The 26667-nt window shown below is 35.3% G+C and overlaps 1 protein-coding gene across 1 annotated transcript in view; it reads left to right on the top strand.

Annotated features, from left to right (window-relative positions):
• The window catches only part of DTWD2 (DTW domain containing 2), a 77179-nt gene extending 53543 nt beyond the window's left edge, over positions 1-23636 (top strand). The window contains exons 5-6 of the mRNA XM_065918226.1: positions 11794-11922; positions 18233-23636. Of these exons, the coding sequence (XP_065774298.1) occupies positions 11794-11922; positions 18233-18403 (300 nt within the window). The 3' untranslated portion in view covers positions 18404-23636. The remainder of the gene's footprint in view (positions 1-11793; positions 11923-18232) is intronic.
• The last annotated feature ends 3031 nt before the right edge of the window (positions 23637-26667 follow it).

Here is a 26667-nt window from a genome sequence, read left to right on the forward strand (position 1 = left end):
TGCTGTGCTAGTTTCTGTTCTTTTTTTTTCTTTTTGCTTACTCATTTTTATTTGAGGCCTGTTAATGCAGGGAGGTAACTGTGAGAGGAGGGCCATAGCCCTGGGAGGAATTTTCTTTATCATCTTAGGTGTGCTCAGGATTTCACCCAAAGCACTATCCATAAAAGAACAGATGATTGTCTTGTCCTTTCCTCAGAATAAAAGCTTCTGCTTTTCAAAAGTCACTGTTAAGAGAATGAGAAGACTCATTCTCTCAAAACCACAGACTGAGGGAAAGTATTTGCAAAGAATAGGTTGGAAAAAAGACTTGTATTGGGAGGTGCTCGGGCATAATATGTAAAGAACTTTTAAAATTCAGTAATAAGAGAACAAACATCTCAGTTAAAGAATGGATTGGCTAAAGTTTTAAATACTTCTACCAGAAGAAAGTGGAAGTGAAAGTCCCTCAGTCTTGTTTGACTTTTTGTGACCCCATATACTGTAGCTCCACAGGCTCCTCTGTCTATGGAATTCTCCACGGCAGAAGACTAGAGGGGTAGCCATTCTGGGAACTATGAGGGAAGCTTTCCTCAGTGATCAATGCTAAGAAATAGAGGAAAACAATAAAATGGGAGAGTAGAGATCTCTTCAAGAAAACCAGAGATACCAATGAAACATTTCATCCAAAAATGGGTGCAATAAAGGACAGATGGTAAGGACCTAATAGAAGCAGAAGATGTTAAGAAGAGGTGGCAACAAAGACAGAAATATAGACCAATGGAACAAAATAGAAAGTCCAGAGATAAATCCACACACCTGTGGACACCTCATCTTTGACAAAGCTGGCAAGAATATACAATGGAGAAAAGACAATCTCTTGAACAAGTGGTGCTGGGAAAACTGGTCAACCACTTGTAAAAGAATGAAACTAGAACACTTTCTAACACCATACACAAAAATAAACTCAAAATGGATTAAAGATCTAAATGTAAGACCAGAAACTATAAAACTCCTAGAGGAAAACATAGGCAAACACTCTCTGACATAAATCACAACAGAATCCTCTATGACCCACCTCCCAGAATATTGGAAATAAAAGCAAAAATAAACAAATGGGACCTAATTAAACTTAAAAGCTTTTGCACAATGCAGGAAACCATAAGCAAGGTGAAAAGACAGCCTTCAGAATGGGAGAAAATAATAGCAAACGAAGCAACTGACAAAGAATTAATCTAAAAAATATACATGTAGCTCAATACCAGAAAAACAAACAACCCAGTCAAAAAATGGGCCAAAGAACTAAACAGACATTTCTTCAGAGAAGACATACAGATGGCTAACAAACACATGAAAAAAATGCTCAACATCACTCATTTTCAGAGAAATGCAAATCAAAACCACAAGGAGGTACCACCTCACGCTGGTCAGAATGGCTGCCATCAAAACATCTACGAACAATAAATGCTGGAGAGGGGTGCGGAGAAAAGGGAACCCTCTTATACTGTTGGTGGGAATGTCAACTAGTACAGCCACTACGGAGAACAGTGTGAAGATTCCTTAAAAAACTAGAAATAGAACTGCCATACGACCCAGCAATCCCACTGCTTGGCATACGCACTGTGGAAACCAGAATTGAAAGAGACACGTGTACCCCAGTGTTCATCGCAGCACTGTTTATAATAGCTAGAACATGGAAGCAACCTAGATGTCCATCGGCAGATGAATGGATAAGAAAGCTGTGGTACATATACACAATGGAATATTACTCACCTATTCAAAAGAACACGTTTGAATAAGTTCTAATGAGGTGGATGAAGCTGTAGCCTGTTACACAGAGTGAAGTAAGTCAGAAAGAAAAAAAAATACAGTATATTAATGCATATATATGGCATTTAGAAAGATGGTAACGACAACTCTATATGTAAGACAGCAAACGAGACACAGTTATAAAGAGCAGACTTTTGGACTCTGTGGGAGAAGGCAAGGGTGGGATGATTTAAGAGAATAGCATTGAAACATGTATATTGCCATATATGAAATAGATGACCAGTCTAAGTTCTGTGCATGAAACAGGGCACTTAAAGCCGGTGCACTGAGATAACCCAGAGGGATGGGACGGGGGGGAGGGGAGAGGGGGGTTCAGGGTCGGGGGGGACACATGTACACCCATGGATGATTCATGTGAATGTATGGTGAAAACCACCACAATATTGTAAAGTAATTAGCCTCTAATTAAAATAAATAAATTAATTTAAAAAAGATTTTTTTTAAAAGAATAATACTTTGTAGGTCCACATTGTTGTAAGTAGCAGAAATCTTTTTTATGGCTGAGTACTATTCTATTGTGTGTGTGCATATATGTATATGTGTGTGTGTGTATATATATATCTCCATCTATCTATCTGTCTATAGCATCTTTATCCATTCATACGTTGTTGGATACTGGTTACTTAGGTTGTTTACGTATCATGGCTATTGGAAATAATGCTGCTGTGAATGTTGAGGTGCAGTGCATGTATCTTTTCAAATTAGTGTTTTTATTTTCTTTGGATATATAGACTCAGGAAATGGAATTGCTGGATCATCTTATAGGTCTGTTTTTTAGTTTATTGAGGATTTTCCATACTGTTTTGCACAGTGACTGCACCAATTTACATTCTCACTGACTGTGCACAAGTGTTTCCTTTTCTTCCCATCCTGGCCAACATTTGTTATTTGTAGACTTTTTAAAGATAGCCACCCTGACAAGTGTGAGGTGAAATCTCATTGTGGTTTTTATTTGCGTTTCTCTAATAATTAGCAGTGTTGAACATCTTTTCATGTACCTTTAGCCATCTGCACATCTTATTTAGAAAACCATCTATTCAGTACTTGTACCCACTTTTTGATTGGGTTATCTTTTGATAATTCTTTGTCAGTAACTTGTTCATCTCTGTTATCCAGTGAAGCTCTCTTCTGGTTCTTTCTTTTGCTTCTAAGACTGCTTTTTCTCTGCCTCTTCAATACCTTTTCTTCTTCCATCTTGTAAAAGTTGACATTCTGCTAGTAAGTTTTATCTTATCCTACACTGTTGATCAAACCACTCATCTGGCTTTATTGCAGTAAAGCTGAGTTGCTTCACACTTACTTATTAAATTGTGAAGAAGCATTGTGAATCATCACTAGCACTACCCTTGTTAACATCAGTAGTGTTAGTACCACCCTCCTAACATTTTTGTAATCAAGTACTTACTATATGGCAGGCGTTGCTGAACACTTCACATGCATTAGTACCATAAAGCACAATTATTCTTTAAGATTGCTAAGTTTTAGACTCTCAGAGTTTAAATCTTATTTGAGGTCATACTACTATGTAGAGTTAAATTATATAAGTCTAATTTCCTGTCTTATGCTTTTAGTGTGGTGTTTTTCTACCTCTCCATTCATGCATGTTATTTTAATTCAAGGTTATAGAAAAGTGTTTTTAATAAAATGAAAAAGTGTACAGTTTAGCTCAGTAAATTTTAAAATAAAAGTTTTATGTGACAGATTGAACTTATGAGGTAATTGTATAATATGTGCTTTATTTCACACCTAAGCTAATTTATGATTCATTTTCCAGTAGCTGTTTATGAAGCCATGACAGCTTTGTTAAATGAAATTTATCTTTGATGAAAAAATGTTTTACTCGTAAGACATTATAAAATTGGTTATTACTTAGGTGAGACTAGGAAATCAATTTCTAATATCCTAAATCAGTTTCTGTTCTGTTTCCTAATAAATGATATAAATTGATGTAAGCCCAGTATGAATAAATGCATACATGTAGATATGCTTAGGTTGGACAATTTCATTTTTAGGAGATGTTCCAAAAGTTAGTTTCTATAGCATTATTCAACAGAGACTTGTCTCCATTAAGTATTGCTGGAAAAAATAGGTATTTGGCTAGCAGAAGGTAATGCTAAAGCTTGTAATCTGTAGTGACATTCTTCTCTCTGACCTGTTTAATGGTATAATATTTTGTTAATTTACTGTAGTTTTCTAAAGAGTTATTGTAACCAATCGTTTCTTTTTATAGTTTTTAAAAGTTTATTTTTAATTGGTGGATAGTTCTTTCCAATGTTGTGTTGGTTTCTGCTGTGCAACAGCATGAATCAATCACAACTGTATGTCTATGCCCTCCCTCTTGGCTCTTCCTCGCCCTCCCCTCCCACCCCCTAGGTGGTCGCAGAGCGCCTGGCCGGGCTCCCCGTGCTGTCCAGCGGCTTCCCACTAGCCGTCTGTTGTACACGTGGTGGTGTATGCATGTCAGTGATGCCTTCTCAGCTCATCCCACCCTCTCCTTCCCCCACCGCTGCCACAAGTCCAGTCTCTATGTCTGCACATCTATTCTTGCCTGCAGATAAGTTCATCAGTACTGTTTTACTAGATTCAATATATATGCATTAATATACAAAATTTGTTTTTCTCTTTCTGACTTATTTCACTCTGTATAACATTCTCTAGGTTCATCTACCCCAGTTCAGCTGATTCACATTTGTTCCTTTTTATGGCTGAGTAATGTTCCATTGTATATGTGTACAACAGATTCCTTATTCATTCATCTGTCGATGGACATCTAGGTTACTTTCGTATCCTAAACTGTAACCATCAATTTTAATTCAAGGTTGTAGAAAAGTGTTTTTGTGCCTCTATTAATTCTTCTTTTTTTTATAGAGGAGGCTTTGAAACTCAGATAAAACTTTTTTATTTAAGATAAATTATATTTCAGTATTATTTTAAAGTTTATATTAATTCTGTCAATATAATGTTTTAAAAGAATAATTATATCTTAGAATAAGGAGATAGACTGTTTGACTTATAATGATAACTTCCTATTCTGTGATCTTGTGAATCTATGTGTTTTTACTTTCTTTCTCTAGATGTTTCCATACCTGTAGTTCTCAGTGACTTCAGATATGCATTACTTGGAATTATGTGAAAAACAATGGTAGATTAAATATTGGTATTATTAGGAAAAAGCACTAGTCAAGATATGTCTAAATGACTAAATATATAATAAAATATATATAGTATATTTATATATAAATATAATATAATTAAATATATAAATAATATATATATGACTGTCACTGAATAAAATTTTAAATTTGTATCATTATTTGGATTTGCTTAAATTTGAAATTTGTAAGAGCTTAATTTTTAGACTTCTGAATTGTATGTTTACATTTTAACATCAAAGTTTTTGTATGTTGAAGAAGTGTGGTGTAACTTTATTATCACTTTAAAATATAGGAAAGCACTAAATTTTAAACCTAATGTGTTTTACAAGTTTTTTTTAGTAATTTTGGAATTGTGCTTTACCATTCACTTAAGAAGTGAATTTTCTTTGGTCAATTCAGAAAAAAAAATTAAATAATAATATGTTTTAGAAGTAGCACTAATATTATCATTTTATCTATAACTAATGCTCCCTTTAAATTTAGTTTTATCAAATTTTCTGAATTTCGACGTTAACCTTGGAATCTTTCAGTTCAGTTCAGTTCAGTCACTCTGTCATGTCCTACTTTTTGTTTCCTCATGGACTGCAGCACGCCAGGCCTCCCTGTCCATCACCAACTCCCGGAGTTTACTCAAACTCATATCCATTGAGTCGGTGATGCGATCTAACCATCTCATCCTCTGTCGTCCCCTTCTCCTCCTGCCCTCGATCTTTCCCAGCATCAGGGTCTTTTCACATGGTTCAGTTCTGTGCATCACGTTGCTAAAGTATTGAAGTTTCAGCTTCAGCATCAGTCCTTCCAATGAATATTCAGGACTGATCTCCTTTACGGTGGACTGGTGGGATCTCCTTAGAGTCCAAGGGACTCTCAAGAGTCTTCTCCAACACCACAGTTCAAAAGCATCAATTCTTTTTTGCTCAGCCTTCTTTATAGTCCAATTCTCACATCCGTACATGAGTAGTGGAAAAACCATAGCTTTGACTAGATGGACCTTTGTTGCAAAGTAATGTCTCTGCTTTTTAATATTCTGTCTTTTATATATGTGTTTTTAATATATAAGTCTTTTTAATATGCTTGGAATCTTAAGTTTTAGAAAAAGTGTACAGACTTCATAGTGTGATGAGGTTGGAGCAAGACAATAGATATTGATATTTATTGAGAAACTTTCATTGTTGAGAAGACTCCTCCCTGTGCTATTGTTTTTTTAAACTGTTCATAAGAACCCTAAAATTCTTCAGGAGTGCCTCAGTCTTGCTTTCCATCAGAAAAGCTTTGTTTTGTTGATTGGGATTTGCTGAAGAATTCATCCATTTAATTATTAACCTAGTTATAAAGAGCTGAGGGTCTTGAATAAGACTCTATAAATTCATTTATCTGTTTTACCATGATTGATTGTGGAACCTCAGGTAAGTTACTTCACCTCAGTGTACTTTATTTTCCTCATTTGTAAAATTGAGATAATACTAGTACTTACTTCATAAGGTCTTTGTGAGAATTGAATGAGACATTATACATATATTTTCTAGAAAAGCAATTATTGTCCAAGTGCATGACACTGTGCATGTACGTTGCTAAGTCTGTGTTCAGACTGGCAACTCTCTGATATCAAAGCTGGACCCTTATCACTATTAGATCATAGTGTTGAACTAAATTGAGGATATGAAAGGAATGAAGTTGAAAGGTTGAAGGATTAGAAGCAGAAGAAAACATTTAGTACCTTGCCTTCAAAGGGCAGGTCCTAAGCTCAGATAATGAATTCTGTTTATGAAAGATCATATAAGAAAGGTTGCTTCAGAAAGGAGAGTTTTTAATGTGTGTCTTCCACTGGTAAGGAATTCAGAATGTCACTAAAAAGTTTATTTCAGCTTGTTCTGGACTAGGGTTGTTTCATAAAACCTACAAAATAGATTGATTTTTTTTTTAGAAACCTTTAGAAGTGCAGCTTTAGAGTGCCGCTATGAAAGTGCTGCACTCAGTATACCAGCAAATTTGGAAAACTCAGCAGTGGCCACAGGACTGGAAAAGGTCAATTTTCATTCCAATCCCAAAGAAAGGCAATGCCAAAGAACGCTCAGCTACCACACAATTGCACTCATCTCACATGCTAGAAAAGTAATGCTCAAAACTCTCCAAGCCAGGCTTCAGCAATACATGAACCATGAACTTCCAGATATTCAAGCTGGTTTTAGACAAGGCAGAGGAACCACAGATCAAATTGCCAACATCTGCTGGATCATCAAAAAAGAAAGAGCGTTCCAGAAAAAACATCTATTTCTGCCTGATTGACTATGCCAAAGCCTTTGACTATGTGAATCACAATAAATTGTGGAAAATTCTTAAAGAGATGGGAATACCAGATCACCTGACATGCTTCTTGAGAAATTTGTATGCAGGTCAGGAAGCAACAGTTAGAACTGGACCTGGAACAACAGACTGGTTCCAAGTAGGAAAAGGAGTATGTCAAGGCACTGTATATTGTCACCCTACTTATTTAAAACTTAAATGCAGAGTACATCATGAGAAATGCTGAGCTGGATGAAGTGCAAGCTGGAATCAAGATTGTTGGGAGAAATATCAATAACTTCAGATATGCAGATGACACCACCCTTATGGCAGAAAGAGAAGAGGAACTAAAAAACCCCTTGATGAAAGTGTAAGAGGAAAGTGCAAAAGTTGGCTTAAAGCTCAACATCCAGAAAACAGATCATGGCATCTGATCACATAATGTCATGGAAATAGATGGGGAAACAGTGGCAGACTTTATTGTTTTGGGTTCCAAAATCACTGCAGATAGTGACTGCAGCCATGAAATTAAAAGATGCTTACTCCTTGGAAGGAAAGTCATGACCAACCTAGCCAGCATATTGAAAAGCAGAGACATTACTTTGCCAACAAAGGTCCGTCTAGTCAAGGCTATGATTTTAAGAAAGCTGTTCAGTTCAGTTCAGTTGCTCAGTTGTGTCCGACTCTTTGCCACCCCATGACCCACAGCATGCCAGGCCTCCCTGTCCATCACCAACTCCCGGAGTTTACCCAAACTCATGTCCATTGAGTCGTGATGCCATCCAACCATCTCATCCTCTGTTGTCCCCTTCTCCTCCTGCCCTCAATCTTTCCCAGCATCAGGGTCTTTTCAATCGAATCAGCTCTTCACATCAGGTGGCCAAACTATTGGAGTTTCAGCTTCAACATCAGTCCTTCCAGTGAACACCCAGGACTGATCTCCTTTAGGATGGATTGGTTGGATCTCCTTGCAGTCCTAGGGACTCTCGAGTCTTCTCCAGCACCACAGTTCAAAAGCATCAATTCTTAAGCACTCAGCTTTCTTTATAATCCAACTCTCACATCCATACATGACTACTGGAAAAACCATAGCCTTGACTAGACGGACCTTTGTTGGCAAAGAACACTGAGTGCTGAAGAATTGATGCTTTTGATCTGTGGCGTTGGAGAAGACTCTTGAGAGTCCCTTGGTCTGCAAGGAGATGCAACCAGTCCGTCTTAAGGATATCAGTCCTAAGTATTCATTGGAAGAACTGAAGGTGAAGCTGAAACTCCCAATACTTTGGCCACCTGATGTGAAGAACTGACTCACTTGAAAAGATCCTGATACTGGGAAAGATTGAAGGCAGGAGGAGAAGGGGATGACAGAAGGTGAGATGGTTGAATGGCATCACCGACTCAATGGAGGTGAGTTTGAGTAAATTCTGGGAGTTGATGATGGACAGGGAGGCCTGGCGTGCTGAGGTCCATGGCGTTGTGAAGAGTCTGACACATCTGAGCGACCGAACTGAAGAAACCTTTAAGGAAGGTGATCAAGTGATTAAAAATTCTTGTGACTGTTAATAACGGAGTGAGAAACAGAATAGTTTTATGTAGTAATGAAATGTCTTAAAAGAGCCTGAGAACAGATAACAAATAATCATCGTCAAATTTTAAAAATATAGTGTTTGTTGGGTGGAGTGTGGAGATGATTACCATTTTTATTTTGAGGGCTTTTTTTGTTTATTTTTCTTGACCAATGGATTAACTATATTATAACAACTTATTTTAAAGATGTGCTATGCAAACATAAGTCATGGCTTGTTATTCCTTTGGCTGTCTGTTTGAGTCCTAAAGGTCATTACTAAATCACTAAACTTCCTACATCTCCCACACTTTTAATGACACAAATCACAAAAGTAACTGAAGGTCTATCTAGGAAGGAAATATTTGAACAGACCCTTTAAAAAAGTTTCTGAACAGTGATCATAGCTGTCAAACTGTTATCTGGTATTCTTATACATTAAATATATACTTAATGGAAGAGAAAGAAAGGATTTTAAGAAATTTTAAGGAAGTAAAATTGTAGCTAATCCAGAAAATCAGTGGAAAAGATTGAAGCTACATCTTCGGAGCAAGGTTTGGATAAGTTGGCTATTTCTAAAGTGGAAGTGATAGGCTTACAACCTGTGCCAGTAGAATTCTAAACCAGCCAGTGATACTCCTGTTCCTAAAGAAGTCATATTAAGAGTCCTTAGATAGCTTCTACCCTCGGACATCCAACTTCCAAGATCAAAATTAGTGAAACATTCTTTGTATCAACATAGCTTCCAAAAATTGAAAATGAAGATTATATATAATAATTACACATAATATATGATATATTATATAATATACACATTAATCATAATAACATATAATTAATATAGAATTATAATTGCATATATATTATATGATCTTGGGATTCATCACTAAACATAGGTTTTAATACCATCATGTCTGGCTATCTGATTTTTTATCAGGTGAGCAGGAACTGAAAAACTAAATGACTTGACTGAATTTAATTAATTATTGTCAACTTTGATATAGTCATCTTTAGTAGTTCCTCTTTCTACATAACATGCTTTTATTATATGTTAATTTTTTTCTTTCTTACAGTAGCTAATTTTGCCATAGGTTTCTTGACCTCTTATTCATGCGGATGAGGGAGTTTCTAAAAATTATTATGATGCTTGTGATTTCTCAAGAAGATGGGTCAACAGGTTTTCTTTTTGGTTTTGCTCATTTACTCATTGAATTTAGCATGTGTTGAAGGTGATGTAGCACATAAGTATAAAAAGAAGAGCTGTGAGATCATATTAACATTTTAATAAACATATATGCTACTAATATAACAGATAGTAGTTATGTATACTCTTTTAATATATCCAGTTACTGAATAATTCCCAGAGAGTTGATTTGTGAAGGATATTCTGAAATCTTTTAACAAATGACAGACTTCAAATTCTGTTTTCATATAGCCACGTGAGCCATAGTAAGAAATAAAACTCTCCCCCTCCCCCGCCGTTTTCTTTCAAAGATAAAATTAATTCCAATAAACAAAATTCACTGTGAATTTTGCCAAAAAGAAGACTGAAAGAACCATATTTCTCATCACGTTTTCTTAAATATGATTTTGGTCAGAGTATGGGCTTGGGATATAGCTTATGAGTGTGGGATAATGCTTGAGTTTCATGTAATTAAAGTCGGAATCAAAGAGCCAAAATTGACATTCATTTTTCTATTGCTTTTCTCATGTGTGACTCTGTCTCAGTTAGAATATTATCTTGATGGAGAAAAAGTATTTGTAGTATGCTACTACTTTTATCTAAAAAGAGGATATATATATGTATATGTCTCTGTGTTTATATGCATTCACATCCACACAGACACACACTTACCAGTTTAAAAAATAATGGAAGGGACTTCCCTGGTGGTATAGTGGCTGGGAATTTGCCTGCCAATGCAGAGAACATGGGTTCAGCTCCTTGTCTGGGAAGATTCCACGTGCTGTGGCTCACCCAAGCCGTGCCTTGAGCCACAACTACTGAGCCCACGTGACACAACTGCTGGAGCCTGTGCGCCTAGAGCATGTGCTCTGCAACAAGAGAAGCCAGCGCAATGAGAAGCCTTTGCAGTGAAATTAGTGAATAGGCCCCACTCTGCAGCTAGAGAAAACCTGTATGTAACAACAGACCCAGCACAATCAAAAATAAAAAAAAAATAATTGTTTAAAAAAGATTAAAAAAAGAAAGATTCAACGGAAGACCTCAAAGACATTTAAAAAAACCAATGGAAGAATAAACTGTAAAATAAAAAATCCCAAATGTTAATTCTCCAAAGTGATTAAACCATTTTCACTCCTAATTCAATGTATGAGAGTTTCATTTGCTGCATCCCGATTTGGTGGTGTTAGTCTTTTTTATTTTAACTGTTCTAATGGGTGTGAAAGGGGGCTTCTCTGGTGGTTCAGTGGAAGAGAATCTGCCTGCTAATGCAGGAGACACAGGTTCAGTCCCTGGGTTGGGAAGATCCCCTGGAGGAGGAAATGACAACGCACCCCAGTATTCTTGCCTTGGAAATCCCGTGGACAGAGGATGCTGGCGGGCTACAGTCCATGTGGTCGCAAAAGAGTTGGAGTAATGAGCATGAGATGTTATCTTACTGTGATTTTAATTTATATTAAATCATGTTGAGCCCTTAATATGTACCTGTTTTTACTTTTATATATTCTCCTGTGATGTGTCTGTTTACTCTTTTGCCCACTGGGAGGGGGTTATTAGTCTTATTATTTTTGATTTGTAGGAATTTGTGTATATTTTGAATGTATCTTGTTAGATGTGTAACTATCTTCTTGTTTCTTTTTAACAAAACAATAATGAAAAGATTTATATACAGAAGATATTGATACATTTAATATTTATAAACTGGTGATTTTTGAAGGAAATTAGAGTTAAGTAGTATTTAAAATACAGACCTTATGTTTTAAACCTAGAATGAAAATTGCATTCTATTCTGTTTTTGGTTTCAGGTGCAATTAAAAACTAGCATTTCTAGTCAGTATGTAATTCGGGCGCAACCAACTAATAGGTGCCTTTCTACACTGGAGTGTGCAGCTGTTGCTCTTTCTATCTTGGAGAAAAATAGATACATACAAGAGGTATGTCTTTGGAAAGTTACATAGTTTTTGAAAGTAGGTGTTCAGTTAGATTTTTGTCTGGAAAATTAAAAAAGTGCATAACTTGTTAAATTTGTAGCTGGAGTGACAAGTAGACTATATCTGTGATAGAAATGTGTGTACTTTTAAAACCTTCCTTTCTCCTCTGGTGTTTTTCTGTTAGTTTAGCATTCCAGATTGCATTATTTAAATATTCATTCTAGGCTGTGCAAACAGCATTTGTAGTATGCTAAATTGTTTTTAAGTAGCATAACTTTAAATACAGTTTTTTCTTGGCTAGATACTTCAGCATTCTGTATTTCTTAGTATTTGTGTTCTCTTGTACTCGACTTTTTTCTTTTTAATTAAAAGAACATTTTACAGCAGGGTTTTTTCCATTGGTACTTTTATTTGAGGAGAAATATCAACTTTCTGTTTATCTTATTAATGTTGCTTAAAGTATAACGAGATACAATTTTTTTGGAGAAAAAAGCCTATTGAATATGAAAAGGTTATAACCTGCAATCAGCATTTTATTTAATTTCCATGAAAGCCTGATGATTTCATATATAATTCATAACCTTTAGTAAATAATAGCATTTTAGTAAGTTCACTGTCTCATTCTTTTGGAACATGTAAGAAACTTTACACTTATGACAAGAAAAAAACCAAAATAAAACTGAATTGTTAGATTTTTTTAATTAGTGAAAATTTTTGATAAATTCAACTCAAGAAGAAAAATCAGAGGATAATGAGCATAACTAAATGGAGTTTTGTAACTCCCTCCTCTCTCTCTCACACACACACACACACACACCACATACATACAGAATACTCTTTTCTGCTTTTTTCCTCTCTCTCTCATACCTCATGATTTCTATTATAAAAGTGTGCCTTAGCCATGAAGGAAAGACCAATAATGGATAAAAGCTCAGGTCAGAATTACTGGATGAAAGACCTGCAGGGTGAGGAGAGTTAAAGAATGCCAGAAGAAGCATTGAATTGCCCTTTTCCTCTCTGCCACCCTAAGCCATGTCATGTGTCAGGATTGGAGACTTTCTTCTTTTGGAAGAAGTAGGCTATCGTGAATAGACTATTTTTGTGTGAATCTGTGTGAGTAGAGTTAATTTGGGGTCTTGACAATTTCTCTTTCTCTCCTTTGAGGAAAAAAATTCATGCGGGATCCTAAATCCTTCCTCCAATTGACCAGGGAGTATTCTCAGACTTTTTTCCCTCTCCCTTAACTTTATCACCTACTCCAATGTACCTTGCATCAGCAAAACACACTTAATAGTCCCCTATACTTATCTGTTTATTATTATACTTATCTTTGTTTATTAACCATCATCTCTGTATGTTCTTAAGAAAATAATGCTATACTTAGGTATCTTAAAGGAGAGATGAAACTCAAGACTCTTGTTTAAGCTTGCTTTTTGTACAGTCTCTGTATTTTCCTTTTTGTTGATGTAAAACCCTAGGATCAGCCAACATCAGACATCACTTCAGTCACTCAGTCATGTCCGACTCTTTGCGACCCCATGAACAGCAGCATGCCAGGCCTCCCTGTCCATCACAAACTCCCGGAGTTCACCCAAACTCATGTCCATTGAGTCAGTGATGCCATTCAATCATCTCATCCTCTGTTGTCTCCTTCTCCTCCCGCCCTCAATCTTTCCCAGCATCAGGGTCTTTTCAAATGAGTCAGCTGTCTGTATCAGGTGGCCAAAGTTTTGGAGTTTCAGCTTCAACATCACTGCTTCCAATGAACACCCAGGACTGATCTCCTTTAGGATGGACTGGTTGGATCTCCTTGCAGTCCAAGGGAGTCTCAAGAGTCTTCTCCAACTCCACAGTTCAAAAGCATCAATTCTTCGATGCTCAGCTTTCTTTATAATCCAACTCTCACATCCATACATGACTACTGGAAAAACCATAGCTTTGGCTAGACGGACCTTTGTTGGCAAAGTAATGTCTCTGCTTTTTAATATGCTGTCTAGGTTCATCATAACTTTCCTTCCAAGGAGTAAGCATCTTTTAATTTCATGGCTGCAGTCACCATCTGCAATGATTTTGGAGCCCCCCAAAACAAAGTCTGTCAACTGTTTCCATTGTTTCCCCATCTATTTCCCATGAAGTGATGGGACCAGATGCCATGATCTTAGTTTTGTGAATGTTGAGTTTTAAGCCAATTTTTTCACTCTCCTCTTTCACTTTCATCAAGAGGTTCTTTAGTTCTTCTTCACTTTCTGCCATAAGGGTGGTGTCATCTGCACATCTGAGATTATTGATATTTCTCCTGGCAGTCTCGATTCCAGGTTGTGCTTCATCCAGTCCACCATTTCACATGATGTATTCTGCATATAAGTTTTATTTATTTGTTTATTTTTTTGCATATAAGTTTTAAATAAGCCGAGTGATAACATACAGCCTTGCTGTACTCCTTTCCCAGTTTGGAACCAGTCTTTTGTTCCATGTTCAGTTCTAACTGTTACTTCTTGACCTGCATACAGATTTCTCAGGAGGCAGATAAGGTGGTCTGGTATTCTCATCTCCTTAAGAAGCCCCACCTTACAGAATGGGTCAAGCTGAACATAAGGTCCCAAAGCAATAGTGAGGTCATTAAGTTCTCATTCTTTTTGCTTTGGTCACTTGGGGTAGTGGATAGTGACCAGGAGTAGAAAAGGGATGTTTGATAGACAGGTATGTTATTTGGGAGGTTCTAATAAGATAAACAGCAGGAGCATGAGCAGAAAAAAAGCATAATGAGACATCCCAAGTTGCTTATTATTGCATCTGACTGACAATTAGCTTTCTTTGTGGGATAACTCCAAGTCAGCCTGTTTAGATCTAGCTGCAGTAAAAAAAAAATTGGTGCATTCTTCTGAGAAACACAATTAACATCTGCTCGGAAATAGGTGTTTTCTTTCTTTCCTGGGTAGGAAAGCTATAACATGCCTTTTCCCCCCAGTAATCTTTTATTAGATATATCCTAATATAACCTTAAGATGATGAGGGGAGAAAAATTACTATTTTTCAGCTGGCTTCATTCTGTAGAATCTTAAAATAAAGCTCTTGGCATAGAATGGCTTTCTTAGTCTGTTGACTCTTTCTTTTCCTTTATTCTTGAGCAGTTTTCAAACACTGGGAAATAGCATGATACGAGTTTTGAAGCAAGTTTGAATTAGAACTTCATCACTTGTCGTCATCAGTTTTTACCAGAAGGCAATTCATGTAATCTCTTTGTGGCTGCTTTCTTATGTGTAATATACAAGAAATAGTTCCCTCATTTTTATGAGAAGCATAACATAGGAATACGTTATGTTAAATGCCTGACACCAGACCCTTCAAGAAGATTTCATTGTTTTGCCTTTCCTTGTCTCTCATGTTCTTGTCTGTAGATTGACAGAAAAGTTGAATGGGAAGTTGGTGACTTTCTTTCTGCTATTGTAATATGTACGAGGATTTTTCATACCTTGGAATCCTTATGAAGTTTTATAACTAGATGGGGCAAGGCTTTGTGCTATAGCCGAAATGCCTTAGTTCTACTCCATCACCAGAAATTGGTAATAATGGTCTTTTGAAACTGTCACTTTGCATCTGTAGACAAGGGATTTACAGAACCCTGATTTTCCCCCAAATAACCTTGTAGAAATTAGCTAATTCTGTAACTAGAGGATTTTCTTTGTTCTTCTGAACAAGTAAACCTCTCATGTAGCTTCACATTGCCTCAGATATAATATTACGAATGTATAGAGAAAAATGATCCTTTATATCAAGTTGTTTGCTAAGCACTTCAAATGTATCATTATAGCCCACCATAATAATAACCATGTAAGATGGACTTTACATCTTACATATTCCTCACTTTACAGGTTAAGTAAGTGAGGCCAATAGAGGTCATCTAATTTATCTGGAAACATATTGCTGGTGATTGCATCAGTACTTAAAACTCCAAAATCAGAATGGCATAATATACTCTCTGTACAGTGGAGTTGCCAGTGGGACCTCTACTAATAATAGTTAGGGATGCAGGCTAATGGATGCACCATCTAGACACATCATTCTACTTTTATCAAGGAAGAAGTGAGAGGACGTGGGGAATCATTAACCACTTTTAAAGCATCTGTCCAGAGATGATACACACTATTCATGCTCATATTTTGTTAACCATCTCAAGTTATATGGCCATACCTAGCTTCAGAGGGGACTAGAAAATGCAGTCTCATCATGTATCCTGAAAGAGGACTGGTGTATTTGTAAGCAGCTCTAGTGACTATCACAAATCTGTCTATCTCCAAAATTCGTTCTCTTAGTTACTTTAGAGAATTGATAGAATCTTATCTTCGGGAAGTAAAAGGTGGAAGCCCTTATAGGAGTTAGAAGAGTATTATAGGAGCATTACTCCTCTATCATGAAGAATCTAGTAAATGTCATAGCATAGCAATAGAAACTTCAGTTGTCTTAGTCTGTATATGGTCCTGGATCTGTGTCTCTGATATGGTGTTTCAGGATCCAGTCATTCCTACGTTGACCCTTAAAGTAATATATAGTCATTTCTGTATTTCTTCTCTTGTTTGAAGAATCGAAGATACTAAAATTATAAGAATATACCAGAGATTTTCTACAGCAATGTCAGAGCTTTTTCCAATATGTTTGTCTTTTTCTTATTGGTGTCAGTTGGGAGTTTCGTTTGGTTGCATATAACAGAGGCCTACTGCTGTGGTTGAACCATATATGGGCTTATTTTTTCCAGTGAATCAGAAATGCTGAAGTGAGTAGTCCAGGGCTGGGAATGCAGCTGAAAAGGACATCAGAGACCCAGATTTCTTCTCTTTCTGTTCATCATTGTATGTTTTTGCTTTAATCTTCATTTTTATTGCCCTGTAGTTACACAATGGTTATCTCACATCTAATAATCATGTTCCAGATATGAAGAAAAGGCAAAAGCCTATGATGCCTGCTAAGTCTGTCCTAATCCAAGGCCTTCCACTTATCTTGTTGGATACACTGTCACTAGTTAGTGTAGTATTGCTAGTTGGAACACATTGCTACCTTGAAAGAAGTTTTGGATGTTTTTGAAATAAGGAAGAAAAGAATGGATATGGAAGAGCAACTATCAGTGAGTGCCACATATTTGTAAGAATTCATTGTAAATGAAAACTTAAAAGCCCTTTGCTTCCACTTATGTTGTACCTGTGAGGGAATACATTTTTACTTAGACATTGTGAAATTTTTGTAGTTAAATCTATCTTTAGATTTAACTATCTAACTAAAAAGACCTATGTATCTTTTTATTTTTTCAAAACAATCTGCACAATTAGGTTTGTTATTTAAAAGTGTTAGATCAGGTATCTTAGACCCAAGGAAAGAATCTGACTCAAATATGTTTAAAATGTTGGCTTAATCTTTTTATTTTTTCCTAACTTTTGAATTTGAATAACTTCAAGGACAGTATACTCTAGTTGTTTTACAACCTTCACTATTCTTGTGTTACCTTATGGGTCCATCTAGGTCACATGTTTGTGTTTTATGTCTGGCTCTATAGGTATTTATTTGAGTTTAGACAGCTATATATACAGTTACAGTTATTTCAAATGCACCCAAACCTGAATATCTAACCTGGTATGTGGGCCTTGGGTGGGCTTCCCCTTTGGCTCAGCAGTAAAGAATCTGCCTGCAATGCAGGAGACACAGAAATGCAGGTTTGATCCCTGGGTCGGGAAGATCCTCTGGAGGAGGATATGGCAACCCATTCCAGTATACTTGTTTGCAGAATCCCATGGACAGAGGAGCCTGGAAGGGTCCATGGGTTGCAAAGAGTCGGACATGACTGAAGCAGCTGAGCATGCACGTAGGCCATGGAGTATTGTGAGAGAATTAGTAAACTTATCCATTGCTGCCATCATCTAATTGTTATCAAGTAGCAGGAAGCTTGTGTTAGTCTGTGATTGAAACTGAATTAACTAATTTGTACTGAAATGTCTCTTTTAGTCTGCTTATTACAAATCAGTTATTATAATGGCACCAATTTTTGTACTGTTTGAATATATTCAAGTATAAAACTAAGTTTAGACTTTATCACCTATATAGAAAATTAGTATTTGTATCTTCTTACTGGAATTCCCTAGTGGTATGTAAGGTATGAATTTATATGAATTATTCATTTAGAAATTATCATGTATTTATTAGAGTATCTATTGCTTTTCATAGTTAACAGCTGATAATAAAAATATAATAATCTCTGTTTCCAGAGAAAAAATTCATGATTTGTCACACTTGGGTATGTTTCTTTTTTTTTTTTTTGTCTTAACAGACTTTGCTTCGCCCTCTTCAGGCTTTATGCTCTTTCCAGCTTCAGCATGGTGCTCAAATTCGCCTCAGCAAGGAACATCTTCTGAAAAATGGATTATATCCTAAGCCAATGCCAAAGAACAAACGCAAACTCAGGAAAATGGAACTATTAATGAACAGTGTTAAAATTTAGTACAATTGTTCTTATGGTGCTAGTTATGATATCTGCAGCTGACAATACCAGGTTAACTTTTTTATACATTTTAAGTCTGTGCGTTTTTGTCTAAAGAATAAGAGTTACATACTGAACTTACCTAGAAGAAGTAATTCAAATAGCCATAAAAACAAGTTTCACTTACTCAATGAAAAGCAAGATTTATTTCATACTATACTGTTTTAAAAATGTACCTCTAATTTTTTTTCAGATCAGTAATTTGAAATGTGATTAATTGTTGAGCTGGGTTAGAAGTTCTTATTTATAAAATGGAATGAAAAGAAAATGGTATGCCTGATTAGTTCAGTGTTGTTTCTATGGGTATTTATAGATAATTACGTAGAGACCTATAATAGAAGATACCTATATCAAGTTACAGTCTTTTACATGAGCTTTATAGCTTGAAATAAGTAGCAAAAGAAAATAATAATCAAGTAATTTAGGTTGAATTTTTATTTCATAAATAAGTATTTAGAAACTAAACTTGAATTCAGCTAATGTGATTTAAGTGTGCTATTTTAGTTGCCCTAATTTTGAAAATTAAAGTATAATTAGAAAAAGTACATTTGACATATAACATTGTATTATTTTTCAGGTGTGTAACATAATGATTTGGTATTTATATACATTGCAAAATGATCACTAAGTAAGTCTGGTTAACATCTGTCACCATACATAGTTATAACAAATTTTTTTCTTGTGATGAGAAGTTTTAAGATTTACTCCATTAGCAACTTTAAACTATAGTGTAGTATTACTATGTATAGTCACTATGCTATATATTATATCCCCATGACTTAAAAAATGGACCTATTTGACCTTCTTCACTCATTTCATTCCACCCTCACTTCCACTTCTGCCTCTGAAAAACACCCATCATGTTCTATTTATCTTAGAGCTTGTCTTTATATAAGCTTCCCCCCTCCCCAGATTCCACATATAAGTGATATCATTTCTTTTTCTTACTTCACTTTGCATAATGCCCAGAAGTCCATCCATGTTGTTGGAGATGGCAAAATTTCATAATTTTTTATGGCTAAATACTATTCCTTTATAGCTACACATATTCATATATATATATGTAGACATACATATATAGACATATGTTTGTAAACATACATATATATATACACACACACACATAGACAAACACACACGCACATGTGTATGTATCACATTTTCTTCATCCACTGATGGATGCTTAGATCATTTCCTTATCTCGGCTATTGTAAATAATGCTGTAATGAACATGGAGGTGCATATATCTTTTCAAGTTAGTGTTTTCTTCAGATAAATACCCAGAAGTGGAGTCACTGGATCATATGGTAATTCTGTCTTCAATTTTTGAGGAGCCTCCATGCTGTTTTCTATAGTGGCTGCATCAATTTATATTCCCACCAACAGAGCACAAGGGTTCCCTTTTCTCTACATCCTTACTAGCATTTATTATTTATTGTCTTTTTGGTGATATGGCCATTCTAACAGGTGTGAAGTGGTAGCTCTTTGTAGTTTTTAGTCACAATTCCCTAATTGTTAGTGATGTTGAGCATCTCATGTACCTGTTGACCATCTATATGTCTTCTTTGAAGAAAATGTCTGTTCAGATAATATACCCATTTTTAAATTGGATTTTTTAATATTTAATTTTATTATTTATATATTTTAGATATCAATCCATTATTAGATACGTGACTTGCAGATATTTTTCCCTGTTTAAGTAGGATGCTTTTTCATTTTGTTGATGATTTCCTTTGCTGTGTAAAAGTTATTCAGTTTAATGTAGTCCCACTTGTTTATTTTTTGCTTTTATTGCCTGCCTTTGCTTTTGGTATCAGATTTAAAAAAATCATTGCCAATACCTATGTCATAGAGCTTATTGCTTATGTTCTCTTCCAAGAGGTTTATGATTTCTGGTCTTATATTTTAAGTCATAATACATTTTGAGTTGATCTTTGTGTATAGTGTGAGATAGTGGTTCAGTTTCCTTTCTTTTGCATGTGACTGTATGTGGCTGCTTAGTTTTCCCAACAGCATTTCTTGAAGAAAATTTCCATCCTTATGGTAGACTAATTGGCCATGTAAGTGTGGATTTATTTCTGGGTTCTCTATTTTGTTACATTTATTTTGTGCCTGTATCATACTTTTTTGATTACTATAGCTTTATAATATATTTTGAAATCAGGGAGCATGATACCTCTAGCTTTGTTTTCTTTCTCAAGATTGTTTTGACTATTTAGAGCTTTTTTTTGGGTTTTATACACATTTTAGGATTATTTGTTCTATTTCTGTAAAAATTCCACTGGAATTTTGATAGATAAAGCACAAAATCTGTAGATTGTCTTGGATAGAGCCTTAATTTTTAACCAGGTGCGTGTCATTTTGAAATAGCAAACATTTTCATTTTTATGCAATCTGGATAATTTTAGATTTCTCTCAGTATTCATTGAACAGATTTGTTTGACTGTGATACCCTTACTGATATTGAAGTTTTCACATGGAAATAACTGTATATAATTTTGAGAACAAATTTAAATATTTTTAGTGGGCAAAAACTTTCAATTTGAGAAAATAAATTTTCCTGTCCGCTTGGGAAAATATTTATGGGGATTTTTGTATAGAATAAGAGATGTATATATAGTATATATGTATGTCTAACTCACATTTACTCCAGTTATGTACACATTTAGGCAAGAAGAGGGAGCTCTGGGTCTTTTCTTTACTACTTCTAGAGTTTCCTGTATATACTTTGGAGTTGTAAAGAAAAACTAAACATTAGATTTAAAAGTAAGCTTTATACGTGCACACACGCACACACACACACACACACACTTAATTTTTCTAGCATACAGAGCTTTTTTAAGTCACTTATTCTCATTAAGCAGTTTTAAATATGTTTTAAAAACTATCATTATTAATATTTTTAGTTACTAAAATTTTTCAAAATGTGTAGTATTATGTGAGGATTTAACAATCTGACTTTTAAAAGTTATTGCCTTTTTTTTTTTATATTAGTTGACTTTTAACTTCAGATGCTTTGTATTTGGTTGAGTTGCCTGGACTAGTTCCAGATTTTGTGGATTTGTAGCTGATAGAAGACTTTACATGTAGACTTTACACTTTGATGTAGGGTAGATTATTTTGTGAATTGTTATTTAAGCCATGTAGTTAACTCAGAGAGTATTTATTTATATAAAGGTGACTGTGTGGTTCGTCAGCCTGTTTGTGGTGGGTTAAAAAATCGCTGTGTATTTTGAGAATTTTATGTACATAAAGTGTTGAGGACTACAGTATACAAAACAAGTCATAGCTCTTAGCAGCTTCCTGTAGCTTAGGTTATAAAATTTATTATATGAAACGTGAGAGTTTTATTAAGAAAAATTATTTCCCCCCACTTTAAGACTTCAAACCAACTTTCCTTAGCTATAACCATTACAATCTTAGGGTCTTTTCCCTAAGATTTTGGAAGGAGGAAGCTCTTCACCACCACCATTGTTAGTGAAATATGTAGAAGAGCACTTCCATATGGCTTTCTTCATCACATATCCCCTTCTTCATCACATATCTCCATTTAGTGCCCTAAATTGGCTGTTTAAAAATGTGATCATATTAATAGAGAATCTTTTCCATTGAATGATATTGAATTTCAGGAAGGTAAATTGTTGATCATGGATACAACTTCATTGGTGTAGAAGTAGACATTATTGATTCTGTAAGTAAAACATTAATTTTGACTTAGTAAACTTAAAAGTTTTATATAACTGGATTTTTACTATGTAGAGTTATTCCTTAAAAATAGATATGAGTTTTTAATAGATAAATTTTTATAGATAATTGGATGTTTTTATAGATTAGTAATACTGTGCATTTTTTTAAAAATAATAAGGTGTTTTAGATGTAATGAAACTTTGAATCTGATTGCTTATAGCATAGAATAAACCACTGCCTTTTAATTACTGTAGCGGTTTTGGTAGATTATAATAGATTAAAATTTGTGCAGGAAATCAGTGCTCCCTGACTTACTCTATGCTGATGACTTGGCTCCCTTAGTTTATTAAAAAAGCATACTAGAGAAACAAATAATTGTTTATTAGTCTTTAATAATTGTTCACGTGAACTAACAACATAAGAATTATGTTTTAAAGAAATTTTATAGTGTAAGGGATTAAAAACACTGAAAAAGATATTCTTTGAATAAGAGATTATAATTTACTGTTACTTAAGAATATACTGTTGGAGAAGGAAATGACAACACAGTCCAGTGTTCTTGCCTGGAGAATTCCAGGGACGGGGGAGCCTGGCGGGCTGCCATCTGTGGGGTCGCACAGAGTCGGACACGACTGAAGCGACTTAGCAGCAGGAATATACTGAGGAATTCAGACATTTTTAAAAGTACATCTGCCTCAGGAATATTTTCATCACAGATGAACTCTTCATTAATTTTGTATGCTAAAAGTATTTATCCATTTCTGTCTCCAGATATGTTATTTGCAAGGTGAAAAATCTCTTATTACATTTTTTGCATATATTTAATTTTATGGGAGACATAATTGATGTGAAAAAGGCAGTAACTTACAATGTGAAAAAGATCAGATTTTATCAATTTTAAAGCTTTATTTTAAAGCTTTATTAAATAATTTTATTTCTAAAATTGCATCTTTCTTAATATAGTCAATGAAGAAACAGTTAAAAATATACATGAAAAACTGTGATTTTGAATCTAAAATGTAAGCTTGCCTTTTCACATCTCTGGATTTTCTGCAATTATAGAAATGAAACTAGTATTTTAACATACATTTAATAGTATTGTTTACCAACTCTTAGAACTTTTGCAAATTCAAATACTATGGAGCAATGACAGATACTTCCACCCATGATGGGTAGTCTTTTATAAAAGAAAAATATCCGTTTAGTGAATAAAGTAAAAATAAAAATGAGTGGAAACAGTATCTTTCAGACAAAATATATTAATAAATTGGGTATTCCTTTAATTTATAAAGGGTTCATTCAGTAAGTTAAAGTGGGGAAAATGGATTATGATGTTGCTTTTTGATTTTTTAATTTGTGCTAATTGATTTCATTACTTTTCAGAGTATTGGTCTTTATTTTAGCTTAACGTTTATTAATGTTTATTTTTACAGGGTATAATAGTTTTTATTTAGAACTTAACATTTGTAATTTGTAATATCTAATATTCGGTAGATTAAGATAGTAACATTAAATTCCATTTTAAAAGAAATTAAATTACTAATGACTTAATGCTTCTATTAATTTTTGTTGGTAAGTTATTTGAATTATTTTTAAAATTAAAATTGTTATTATGTTTTATTTTTATGGTGATTATCAATAGCATTATTATTAAAATATCTTGAATGATTAATTTGAAATATTAGTATATGAATCATTCCTAGTATTTTGCATCAAAGAAGAAAATATTAGGCAATGTATCTCTCCATGCATCTACCATTATTTTGGATAATTGGACGTGATGCTTTAGTCGTGAAATAGGCTTTAGTATTTATAAAAGTTCAAGGTCAGTATATAGTAAAAGTGTCTTAAGGTCCATCTTTTATGTCTGTTAGTAGATAGATCTCAGTCTACTTAGTGTTTCTCAGTAATCAGTACAATAAACCATTTATTAAGTATTTTTATGTGGCACTTAGTATGTATCAGGCACTCTTTTAAGTACTGAAGAATATAGTGATGTTGAAGACAGAATCCCTGTGTCCAAGAAGCTAAAGTTTGGTGGTTGGAAACAGGTGTAATAAAATAATTTCAGGTACTGATAGCCATTACAGAAGGGAGTCCAGTAGTAGAGTATGAGAGTTCAGCCAGAGCAGTTGGTAAAGGCCTTGTTGGACGAGGTGACTTTTCCATTTTTTTGCTAAATGATGAGAAGGATGCAGCACATAAGTAATCTTCAGGAATTTTTCAGGGAAATAATCATGCAGAGAATCAAAGGACAGGAATTTTTTTTTAGAGATATGCGATATTAAGGATAGCTGTCTGGGTAGATCAGTAGACTTGCTGAAGAAAAAAATGACAGATTTTTGAATCTGATTATATTTTTTTCAGTGAAGAAAGTGGTAAAGTTATTAAACAAGCATGAAGAAGGATATTGAGATATGTTTATGGAGAGAGAGAATGAGATATTTATCTGGAGAGTGGGTTTACTGGGGCAAGGAGTAGGATTGTTTGACATTGTTGTGTTCCCCTTTCAGATACATGAGTATACATTTGAAGTAGATCTGGTTAGCATGCTTATGTGAGTTGTGTATGTGTGTGTTCTATGTTCTGCTATGGTGCCTAGTCCTAGAAGAAGCAGATGATTGGATTGTGGTGTTGTTAGATGAGCACAAGAGAAGGAAAGAGAGTAAGGGAGTCGGGGGTACTGTGTTATAAACTAGACCACAGAATCTAGGGTGGAAGAGGAGAGAAGGACATCTAGACTGTGTGTGTGCAAAGCCTTTTCGTTCGTATCTGACTCTGTGACCCTATGGGCTATAGCCCACCAGGCTCCTATATCCATGAGATTCTCCATGCAAGGGTACTGGAATGGGTTGCCATTTCCTTCTCCAGGGGATCTTCCTGACCCAGGGATCGAACCCATGTCTCTTATGTCTCCTGCATTGGCAGGTGGGTTCTTTACCACTAGCGCCACCTGGGAAGCCATCAAGTAAAGAATCAAAAGGCTGAGGAATTGGATGGCCAAGTTTTGGGGTCTGAAATTCTCCAAGAATAACAGGAGTAGTGGTGGAAAGTAGGTACTGAATTCATCGATGAGTGAGGGGAAGTGACTGGAGGTTAATAGGTAATGTCAACAAGGAGGGAAGGGGGTAATAGTCTGGTAATGCCTTTCAAAGGTGCTATAAGTTTTTAATGAAGAAAGGGGAAAGAACGGTTTGATGGAAAGTGGCGAGGGCCATTAAGGAGAACTACTCTGTCTCCAGGCTTTGAGGTACGAGGGATGTGAGAGGAAAAGCAGCTTCCACTTGAGAGGACCACAGGAGAAGCAACGTCCTAAGGGAACAGCCAGTTGCACTTATGGTGAGGGAAACGTTCAAGGATAGAAGAGCTTACTAATTAGGTTGAACATCTAATTTATTATATAAATGAGGGAAATTTTGTCTATTGGGTGTGACAGCATACAAACAGTAAGGTGATACAGGAATGTTCAAATGGTAATACATAGTCACCCTGCTGATCACTGACCATGAATTCTAAAAGGTGCAGTGGAAAGATTTGTTCATTGTGTGTATTTTTCCCATACTACCAAGGAATTAAATCAGTTTCTGAGTACACTGACCTAGTGTTCCACAAATTTAACTCAGTTCTGATACTCCTGAGAGACAGCGGCGGATCCCACAGACTACGGGCTCAACCCCCCAAGTCACTCCCCTGCCTCAGGTCCAGGTTGTCACCTGTGCCTTCTGACCAGCTGGTTGTAGACCAAAGGTCCAACAATCCTTGCCTTGGGTTGAATTAGTTTGCTGGAGTGGCTCACAGAACTTTGAGAAACATTTTACTTATGAGATTGGCAGTTTATTATTGGAGGATGTAACTCAAGAAGAGCCAGATGGAAGAATTACATAGGACAAGGTATATGGGATGGGGCTTGGAGCTTCCGTGCCCTCTCTAGGCTCATCACTGTCCCTGAATCTCCATATTTTCACTAACCTGGAAGCTCTCTGAATACTTTCCTTTTTGGATTTTTACAGAAGCTTCGTTATATAAGTATGATTGATTAAATCAACGACCATTGGAGGTTGATTCAATCTCCAACTGCTCTCCTCTTCATGGTCTTTCTAATTATGGCTTATTTTACTTAGAGTTATAACCTCCAGAATTGTCCATGTTGTTGAAAATGGCAGAATTTCATTTTTCAAAATCATTAAACACACACACACACCACGTTTTATTTATCCATTGAAGGACACTTAGTTTACTTCCATATTTTGGCTGTTGTGGATAATCCTGTAGTAACGTGGGAGTATTGTAAGTTTCAACCCTCCAATCCTGTGGCTGGTACTCCTGGCAGCAGGCCCCCATCATTAAGTGCTTAAAAGTCACCTTGTTAACATAAACTCAGGGTTGGTGGAAAGGGGTTTGTTATTAATGTTAGGACCCCTTTGTTGCTTTTATCACTTAGGAAATTCCAAAGATTTTAGGAGCTCTGTCAGAAATGAGAAGATGAAATACATATTTCTTGTTATAAAATCACAGTGTCACAGTTTGTAAGGATAGGA

This window comes from Muntiacus reevesi, chromosome 1, assembly GCF_963930625.1.
Source record: "Muntiacus reevesi chromosome 1, mMunRee1.1, whole genome shotgun sequence".
In the NCBI taxonomy this organism is placed as follows: domain Eukaryota; kingdom Metazoa; phylum Chordata; class Mammalia; order Artiodactyla; family Cervidae; genus Muntiacus; species Muntiacus reevesi.